The 10,916-nt window shown below is 37.6% G+C and overlaps 1 protein-coding gene across 2 annotated transcripts in view; it reads right to left on the bottom strand.

The window, feature by feature from the left end:
* AIG1 (androgen induced 1) overlaps window positions 1-10,916 on the bottom strand; it is a 299,456-nt gene that overhangs the window by 5,330 nt on the left and 283,210 nt on the right. Inside the window, exons 5-6 of one of the 2 annotated variants that reach the window (XM_049789376.1) lie at window positions 3,161-3,324; window positions 2,536-2,598 (exon numbers count right to left, since the gene is read on the bottom strand). In XM_049789376.1, the coding sequence (XP_049645333.1) occupies window positions 2,573-2,598; window positions 3,161-3,324 (190 nt within the window). In that variant the 3' untranslated portion in view covers window positions 2,536-2,572. The remainder of the gene's footprint in view (window positions 1-2,535; window positions 2,599-3,160; window positions 3,325-10,916) is intronic. The other variant, XM_049789375.1, reaches the window with a different exon arrangement.

Below are 10,916 nucleotides of genomic sequence, written 5' to 3'. Positions count from 1 at the left end.
ACATGCAAGGCAAGTGCTCTACCCATTGTACTCTCTTTCTATCCTCTTGAATGAAATCTTTCCTGAATTCAGCTATTTGATCTCTGATCCCTTGATTTCAATTCTGACAACTTAAGGACAAGTAGCTGAGAGCCTGTACGTGCTGTAACTCCAGCATTATGATTTTGAATTTCTGGCTTCTTGAACTATGAGAAAGCATGAGTCTATTGTATAAATAAAGTAGTTGGTAGATTCTTTGTGGTTGGCTTTGTGACACTCGTTTGGAAGGGTTATGGAAACAGAGGAGATACATAGGCAAAGCCTTGGGGATTTCCAAGGCATCTACCTGGATGCCTGGGAACAATTTAGTGCTACAAACTGAACCTGAGTTGGTTTTAATATTACATCTCAGCTCTGTTTTGTGATTTTAGAATTGAAGATCATTTTTCTTCTTTCCTTTTTTTATTTAAACACTGTGGTTATAAGGTTGTTCATAATACAGTTTTTGTTTTCCCCACAGATAAAGTTGTTCATGATTGAGTTAACTGTCATGTGATGTACAACAACCTTCACCGGTAAAAATTTCTCACCACCAATGTGAGGGCCATTTTTTCTGAGTCATTGCTTAAGTTACCCCGTGTCTGGGTTTCCCAAGGTGACATTCTGGTGATTCACACTGGATAAAGTCAGTCAAAAAATGTTGGCTCAGTGGTCAGCTATTTTGGTTAGTCACTAAGATTTCTAAGCCTCAGCTGTCCCTTAGGAAAAAAAAATATAATTGACATACACAATTTCCTTTTCAAGTAAAATTTTAATAATGTATTTTATGACTTTGGTGAGTCCTAATCTCTTTTGTAATCCAATTTTATCTTAAATTGATGCCTAGATAACATAACCAAAGGGACAATGTAAACCACTAAAAATAGTCTGGGTAAAAGAAATGGTGTCCAAATGTGGTATTCCTGGGCCAGAAAGATTTTACAGGAGTTAAGGCACTTGCCTATCATAAAGCTAACCTGAGATCAATCCCCTGCACTATATATGATTCCCTAAGCACAGCTAGGAGTGACCCCTGAGGACAGAGCCAAAAGAAACCTTTGAATATTGCCAGGTCTGGTCCCACTGAACAAAAAATATACTAGTTTTGATTCTTGGGGGACTAATTGGAGTATATTACACAGGGACAGCATTGCATTCTGGTACATGACTATACCCAATTCATTCTAATGTACATACACCCACACAAACACCTTGTTTTTCACTAGTAGTTTCAAATCATCAGGCAACAAAATCAGGCAGTTGTTTTGACCAAAGTTGACCAGGAAGAATAAATAAAATCAGAGCCATCTCAAGGAGTCATAAGCATTGACTACTGATGCCAGAAGAAAACTGTGGGTTTGGTGTTGTTAGATCATCAGAAACATTCTGATAAGCTAAAATAAATCTAGACATAATGTGACTTCTCTCACAATTTAGAAGTAATGGTTCAAAACCAAATATCCCATTCTGTTTAGCATATCAATTTTTGGCAGGAAAAAATTCACGAAGGCCATCAATTTGCAACCCGCCTCCCAAATGAAATGGACGCTCTCTTGGCACTCAAATATCAGCTTCTGTGGAATTAACTAGATGGTTCCATTCAGGAAGACTTAATCTCTTTATCTGCAATGAGTTATTAAATGTTAGTCGATCCTAACTCATGTTACTTAAGAAAACAGCACAAATGAAATGGAACAGATTATTCATTTTAAAAACCTTGTTTCACTATTTATTTTTAACTTTTCAGACAAAGCTGCTAAAAGTCATATTTCTGTAAACCTAGATTAGCCTTTTATTTTTCTGGCTTTCAGGTTATCTTCTCATACAAGCACAACAGCCAAGCTAATTGTCAAAATCAAACAAATGGAGAAAAACTAATAAGCAATGTGGCCAACATAGATAGGACATATTAGCTTAAATTTAAATATTGCCTTCTCCCAGAAGCTGAGAAAGTTTTCAGTTTGTTCCTAAAATATTATTGTAAGTCAGTTAAATACTTTTATAAGTTAATGGATGGGGAAACATTACTCTTCCCAGTTAACAGGGAGGAAAACTAAGATGAGTATCTGGTCTCCTAAGTAGTGGACTCAATTGAAAACAACTATTTGCCAGGTTTTTTTTAAGTAGACATTTTAAAATGAAGCCAGCTGCTGAGAAGAGAAACCCTCAAATTCCTTTGAGCTATTTAATGTTGGTAACTATCTTAACCGCATACAGCCTTGGAAGAATCTTGACATACAAAATGTCCGATCCAATAACCATGCAATAATTGTATTTTATTTGATTAGACTAAATTTTTGGCAGTAGTGACTGCCACAAACGAGGGCATTCAGTGCTTGTGAACAAAGATCATTGAGTTGATGTCTACAATGTAGCAACTATATTGGAGGTGTAGCCCAGAGCTCCCCTAAAAACCCAAAACATCTTGTCATGTGTTGTAGTTACATACAGGGTAAAAATCTTGTGAGATTCCCCCCACCCATGGTCCCATTTTTTTTTATCATTTTTATATCTTACGGACAGTTTGGGCAGGTTTTGCACAGCTTGAATAGCATTATGTGCCTTGCAAAGATGGAGGCTCTGCCATAAATAGAAACAAAAGAGAAATCAAGTCATAAGTTAAGTGTTTTTGCAGCAATGAAATATTACCTTTAATTGCTTCTATCAGCCCTTGAATAAGACCTGTCACTCGTGAATCACAGGGTCCGAGACTTACTGTGCTTAAAGAGTTTTAACAGAATGGTGGAAAGGACCCTTGGTCAACATTGCACCTCTCCAAAGCTGATGAAAAAAATGGAGATTGGCATAGCTTTGAATGACACTGGTCTTACATTTTAAGTTTATATACATGAGGGTTCCTTTAGCTAAGGCAGCTAAAGACAGATTGAATGTCCTAAATTTACCTCCAACACTACATTTTCCCCTGTAAAATTTTATGCTTCTTTTCTCTTACATCTGGATGTCTTACTAGCTATTAAGACAGCATAAATAAGAAAACTTTCAGGTAACTGACAGAAGCTCTTAAATTAATATTGTGGCTGTAAAACCTTAATTCTTCATAAGTAATCTACTATAGTGGAATTTTCCTAAAGTCTCTGCACATGCTCTTTGTCTTGCCTTTGCTGCCCTTAGTAATACTTACTTCTCTCTGTGTCCCAGATATAGTTGTTCAGAATTTCTCCCAGCAGGTACAAAAAGTTCATTAAGATGGTTGTCGATCCAAAGAAGATGATTCTGGCTCCTTGGCCAATGTGTTCCAGGAAAGGGTACACCCACATCCCTGTTACATGATGCACCCAACACACCCTGAAATAGAATGGGAAGGAATAAAAAAAGGCAAGGGTTACTTGCATGTCAAATTTCAATGGCTGTTACAAATGTAGATCCCCTAACCCTTAGCACCCAGTCATTGGTTTGATCTTGTCACTCAGGAGATAGCAGAAATTTTTGTTGTTGTTGTTTTCTTTTGTTTTCTCTTCAAGTTGGAAGAAGAGCTGCAAGTGGTACAGGAGTCTCCAATTTTCTTTTAACTCTCCTTCTGCATGTTATTAAGCTGTAAGAGCCATTAGCAATCACTAAAGTGAGGAAATTAACATTAGTATAATCTGCTAATGGCGTGACAGTTGTTATTCTGAATTTCCCAATTTTCCCATTCAAGAATCCAACCTAGGAGCCTACATTTCCCTGTTTTCTAACGTCCTCCAATCTGGTGACTTCTCCATCTTTCTATATCTTTTCTGACACTAAAGGAAAGTCTTTTAAACTGCTCTTTTCCCCCTAAATACTAATAGAAGCCTTGTAATACCTGCTTTAAATTATGAAACCACTTTGCTTTAGGCAAGCACACTATACTATGCCTTAAGTCAGCAGGTGCAAGGTATCTTGCCCTACAGCCTCCTTCTAGATACCAATATGTATTCCATATGCTGTGTGTATTATAATCTGTGCCCCAATGTGCATTCCATAACCTTGCTGATAGTTGCCCTCTCACAATTTGAACTTTGGGACCATAATTTACTCATCTTTTGTTCTATTTTATGTAACACTTGAATTCTTTTGTTTGTGTCCTAGAGATAGTTTAGGCTCCTTGGAACTATCAACATCATTAAATTCCACTGTTCTCTTTCTTTCTGTTTGTTTTTGATTCACACCCAGTGATGTTCAGGAGTTATTCCTAGCTCTGCGCTAGGACACTCCTGGCAGGCTTTAAGGATCATAATGCGGGTGTTAGGGATTGGGTCTAGATCAGCTGCGTGTAAAGCAAATGCCCTAGTTGATGTGCTCTGACTCTGGTCCAATTGCCACTCTTTTCGCAGGTTTGACATAGGGTATTTAATTGAATAATTTGGTCCTGATGTAACATTTAAGAGCTAACTTCAAAACTACTCTCTGGGCTCTTCCCTATGTCAACTGTTATCAATGAAAACTACAAAAAAATAGAAATAAATTGTTATTGACACTGGAGAAAAATAATGCTTTTTGGGGAATCAGGGTTGGAGCGTGCTTTGAGAGGGGCCTGTTTGTGGAAGGAATCATGTGGTTCTGAGAATCATAGGGTGTGACATACATGCTAGGTATGTGCTCTGCTACTTGAGTATCAGCTTGGTCTGAGATAATTTTTTATATATACTTGCTTTTGCACTGTTTTTCATATTACACACAGCCTAGTTTTCTTACGAACTTTTAAAATTCCAGTGATGGGGAGGAAGCAATAGCACAGTAGTAGGGCGTTTTCGCCTTGCATCGGCTGATCCAGAGGGGAACTTGGTTTGATCCCTAGTGTTCCATGAGGTCCCCCAAGCCAGGAGCGATTTCTGAGCACATAGCCAGGAGTAACCCCTGAGCATCACTGGGTGTGCCCCCCCAAAACAAGAGGAAATTATTACATTGAAAAAGTTTTCATAATATAGTTACTTCAGGTATTTAATAGTTCAACACTAATCCCACCATATGTATTCCTTTTATCCACCAGTGCCCCAGTTTTCCCACTCATCTCACTAAGTCTGCCACCTTAGAAGACACGGACTAACTTCATATTGCTTATAACAACAATATGGCAAATGGGATTATTAAAAAAAAAGGTCAATAAAAGTCAATTTATGATAGCTCTTGTATCTCACTATGGGTGTTACTAAAATCATCATCTGAGGATTTATTGAGTTGGCTGGTGTGATAGTTGAGCCTTCTACGGTACTGTTTTTTTGTTTTGTTTTGTTTTGTTTTGTTTTGTTTTTCATTGAGCTTCATAGTCTTTCTACACAACTTTCTCACTAAATTTGATATGCTCCTCTTGGGCTGGAAGTACTATAAAATATGGAGGTGTTGCACGGCACATATGCATGTGCATACACCTGGAGCAGTGCAGCTGAGACAGTTTGGCAGCTTGAAGGCTTGCTGATGTTCAGTTATGGAGCTTAGCGGTTTCTATGTAGAGGATGTTGAGAGTGTATCGAGGCTGCTGAGTCTTTCAGCTTGGCCTGAGGTGGGTACAGGGGAATCTTCCACACCCATTCTGAGAAGGCCCTAGAGTTCTCAACTGAGAAACCAAGCCAGCTGGATGACTCAGTGGCTTGGCATTCTTTTTGATACAGTTGTGGAGCTGGACTTGTTCTGTGCCCGAGGGTGTCAGGTATGGGTGAGGCTATCCCTGCCATAGGAAGGGGAATCTGCCTGCCCCATTCTGAGATCATACATGGTCTTAGTCTTATTTGAGAAGTTTGTCTAGATATATATTATCTATATATGTAGATTACCTGACTCAGTTTCTAAAGTATTTCGTACTGATTCCCAAAATGGGTGCTCAGATTTTTAAGGTGATAGTAGCCTTGGGTGCAATTATGGTGCACTTTTGATGGTCCAAAGAAGGTGGATTTCCAAGGGGTATGCTGATCCATGTTTTTTTTTTTTTAAGAAGTGTGAGTCAATTAATGTTGGATGCCTTCTGATAGCAGAAAGAACCTGAGGTTCTTCACCATAGCATTTGCATAAATAGTCTCAATGAGAGCTACAATATTTTTTTCAAGAAAGTGAAAACTAGTCTGGAAAGGTGGTGAAGAAAGTCCTTTCTCTCTCTCACACAGAAACACACACACACACACACACACACACACACATGCACACACACACGCACACACACACACCCTTACTTTTGGTGGTGCAGAGGTCTAACCCCGGGCCTCACACAAGTAAGGCAAGTGCTCTGCCACTGAGTTCCCACTGAAGAAACTTACTCTTTTTTAATGTATAATTTATAGACATATTTACACAGAACATAAATAAATATGATATTAAAATTTTATGGGCCCAGCAACTGCACTTATAGACATATATTCCAAGAGATTTATTTTTATTTATTTGTTTGTTTGTTTTGGGATCTCTACTGGCTCTCAGAAGACCATGTAGAGTTGCTGGGGATCAAATATGGATCAGCTGCATGCAAAGAAAATGTCCTATTTGCTGTACTATCATTCCAGCACTTTTTTTTTCTGCCCCATCCCAGCACTCTTAAAAGAATTTAAAGCAGAAACACAAGGAGATAATTGGTATCACGTTTATTTATACCAAATAATGGTGCTTACAACCCAAGTAAGTATTTATAAGTTAATGAATGTGTGAATAAAATATGTTAAATATGCATACATAAAGAAATATTATATAGCAAAAAGAAATCAAAATTAAAATTCATAAAGACACAACATATAATAACATCCAATATCAGATTATTAAGGGTTGGGGAGAGGGGGTTAGGGAGTTATTAAAATAATGAGGGTGGCATTTATGTTGGGGATAAGAGATTGTTTGGGGTATAGCTAGTGATAATAGTTACATAACATCACAAATTTATTTAATTAGACTAGATTATGTGCTTACAAGTGGTTAAAAAATAATCATTATATTACATGTATTTTACCTCCCTAAAAATTTTATGGGTTGGAAATTAGTGAAAAAATGTCTCAAAAGCTTCCTGATATTGGGATAAATAAGTGAAAAAAGAGTTGAGAAAAACAAGTTGACTTTACCTTAAAGCCAAGGGTCAGTCGTCATCATGTATCTATATCAGCTTAAATAACTATCTAAACTAAAAAATATTTTCCAAAAGTGGATGCCAAGGTAGTCAAATTTTCTGCTCCTTAAGATGGAAGCATATATGGAAATCAGCAAAAATTAAAACTTTTAGAACCATTTCATGCATTTCTGATACATTATATTTTGCTTGTCCATAAATGAGAAGCACTTTATCTTCCTAATCTTGTCTTAACTAGCATAAGGTGTTATGTGCCCATCCAGTAGCTTATTAATTTCCATCAAGATAATACGCAATATCCCCAAAATGCAATACCATAAAGTTGTAATTGGTCTTTCCAAGCAACTTTCAAAATTATAGTCTGACTCACCATAAAATTGTTTCCTCAATTAGGCAAACTAGGAACAATTCAAATTATGAATGGCAGTTAGAATTTTAATACCTGTTCCTAACATTCTACTTGCTTCTCAAAGACTGAAACTTACATTTGCACATCTCTGATGTCAGTCAGGTCTCTAAAGTCCTCAGATGATGTTTACAACGTACTTTTGTTCTGTGCAGAATCAGCTTCTAATCTTGAAGAGCTATAGCATCCATAACTATAACTGCAGGTGCAGTTACTCCTAGATTTCTTTCTCCAGCTTGGTCTTTTTTCTGAACTCCAGAGTTGCAACTGATTGCCCATTGTATCCCATACTAAGAGGAGGTATTTCCAATCTGTGAGTTCCAGGGACTCTTACAAGCTAATTACTGCACAATTTCTGTCCACCAACTTCCTTACATACATCTTTTAGTTCTCTCTCTCTCTTTTTTTTTTTTGGGGGGGGGCCACACCCGGCGGTGCTCAGGGCTTACTCCTGGCTGTCTGCTCAGAAATAGCTCCTGGCAAGCACAGAAGACCATATGGGACACCGGGATTCGAACCAACCATCTTTGGTCCTGGATTGGCTGCTTGCAAGGCAAACGCCGCTGTGCTATCTCTCCGGGCCCTCTTTTAGTTCTCAAATCCATGACTCCTTAGTGAGTTGCATCAAAATGTAATTAGGGTTGTTCCACAATTTTGCTGAAAATACTTGCTGACCCTCTTGCTTACAGTAGAAGTCAGAGGCGCTACAAAAGTTCAATGAGGCTTATCAAAAACTTTCCTGACTCCTTTACTTACTGCATTTCTCCTTTCTTACTCCAGACCCATCATTACAGACCCTAGGTATTCCTTGATCATGCTAAGTACCCTTGGCCCCTCTACCTTAAACATTACTTCTAACCACTTTCTTCCAAGCCCTCCCAAGTTCCCAAGGCTTCCTCTGTTCTCAACAGATCTTCTTTGGCTACTATATCTAAAAATTTCACACCCTATTCTGACTATCTTTTTACTCATTAAAATTCCCCACCGTCATTTAATAGACTACAATTAATTAGTCCGAGGCCTGCAGACATTCTTATCTGTTATGCTCATGGCTGTATACTATGGCCCTTGGAGCATTGTGTGCATGAGTATTCACTCAATAAATATTTTCCTGAATAAAGGGACATTGAAAACAACATTTGGTTATTGAGCCATTACTATATGACAGATAATTTAAAAATGAAAATTTAATGTTAATATTAAAATTAAACAAAAAATTATTAAAAGGCTGGGAATGAAGCTCAGTGCTAGAAAATGTGCTTCACATTTTTAAAGCCCTGAATTTTATCCTCAGGATTAAAAAATAAACTCCGCCTGGGGCCGGCAAGGTGGCGCTAGAGGTAAAGTGTCTGCCTTGCAAGCGCTAGCCAAGGAAGGACCGCGGTTCGATCCCCTGCGTCCCATATGGTCCCCCCAAGCCAGGGACAATTTCTGAGTGCTCGGCCAGGAGTAACCCCTGAGCATCAAACGGGTGTGGCCCCCCCAAAAAAACAAAAATAATGAACTCCCATATCAGCCCCCCATATTCATAGCTCATTTCCTAATCTTAATACATTTAGTTAAACTTTATTAAATACAGAAACAAATAATTTTTAATTTTTTTTCAATTTCAAACAGTAAATATTTTAAATTTTGTAGGCCAAACATATAATCTCTTTCACAGATTTCAACTCTTAAAAGAATTGATAAATCATGGGAAATAGCTCTACAGGTGAACAAATGTTCACCTAATAAAGCTCTAATAAAACTTTATAAGCACAAGAATTTGAATTTGAATTTTCACATATCATCTTTTTGTTTTTGAGCCACACTCAGCAGTGTTAGGGGCTTATTCCTGACTCTACTAAGGATCACTTGTGGTGGGCCTTGGGGGACCTTATGAGTTGCTAGGAATTGAACCCAATTTGAAGCACATGCAAGGCAAGAGTTTAACCTGCTGCAGCCATATGCTATCTTCTTTTCTTTTTAGTCATTAAAAATTTAGAAACCAGGCAGCCCAAGACTTGTGAGCTAAAATAGAGAATAAAAATATTTGGAGGAGCTGGGAGTGGTCCACTATCTCTATTTAGTTTGCTTCTCCTTAGAATAGCATCTTTGTACACACCTTGTCATTTAGTCCACTTTGCAATCTTAGGTATAGCTGATAAAGTCAGCTGATAAAGTATAAATGAGAATATTTCAGAACTGACTATGTAGAAATTAAATTCTTAAATCAGAGAAGCAGATAAGCGATTTTGAGTACTGTGCTTTAATAAAAGAAGTTATCCCTCTGCCATATTTAACCACCCTTTTATATATGACTAACTCATTTCACAGATAAAGAAAATGAGGCTGAATTAAATTACCTATCTTTGTCCAGACTTTATGAAAAACAATATGGAGATTCCTCAAAAGACTGGAAATTGAGCCACATATGATCCAGATATACCACTCCTAGGAATATACCTTAGGAACACAAAAACACAATACAAAAATTCGTTCCTCACACCTATATTCATTGCAGTGCTATTTACAATAGCCAGACTCTGAAAACAACCAAGATGCTCTTCAAGAGAGGAATGGCTAAAGAAACTGTGGTACATATATACACTGGAATATTATGCAGCCGTCATGAGAAATGAAGTCATAAAATTTTCCTATACATGGATGTACTTGGAGTCTATTATGCTGAGTGAAATAATGAGAGAGAGAGAGAGAGAGAGAGAGAGAGAGAGAGAGAGAGAGAGAGAGAGAATATGGGTTTTAAGAAAAACAAAAGGCATTATTGTACTTAATGCCCAGAGACAACAGAGATGAAGGCTGGGAGGACTGGCTCTTGATGTGATGCTCACCACAGAGTGGTAAGTTCAGTTGGAGAGATGACTACACTAACTATCATGACAACGTTAATGATATTAATGAGTGAGAGAAGTAGGATGCCTGTCTCAAATATAGGCAGGGGGTACGGAAGGAGGGAGATTGGGGGCATTGGTGGTGGGAAGGTTGCACTGGTGAAGGGAATGTTTTCTTTATGACTGAAACCCAATTACAATCATGTATGTAATCCTGGTGCTTAAATAAAGAAAAAATTAAAATCAGGTATTGGGGCAAGAATAATTACACACCAGGTAGGGCATTTGCCTTGCATACAGAAAGAAAAAAAACCCATCTTAAAAACCTGGCACAGTTAAATGAAAAATGCACATTTGATTTCTTTTCTTTTCTTCTTCATTTTATTATTGTGCAGACTTCCTTTCTTAAATTCCTTAAAAGAGGTGCTTAACATTGCTCCCGCAACGATAAAGTGAGCCTTTTCTTTCCTTTTTTTTTTATTAATATCTTTATTTAAACATCTTGATCACAAATATGATGCTGTTGGTTTCTGTTATGTAAAGAACACCATCCTTCACCAGTGCAACATTTCTTTCCTTTTTAAAGTTTGTTTGAATTGGTAGGTCTTGAAACCATCACAAACATTGAAGTCCTGTT

The sequence above is a fragment of the Suncus etruscus genome, chromosome 15 (genome assembly GCF_024139225.1).
Source record: "Suncus etruscus isolate mSunEtr1 chromosome 15, mSunEtr1.pri.cur, whole genome shotgun sequence".
NCBI classification, from domain to species: Eukaryota; Metazoa; Chordata; class Mammalia; order Eulipotyphla; family Soricidae; genus Suncus; species Suncus etruscus.
Note: the sequence above shows the minus strand (reverse complement) of the source record. Positions and strands in the feature narration are given on the sequence as shown.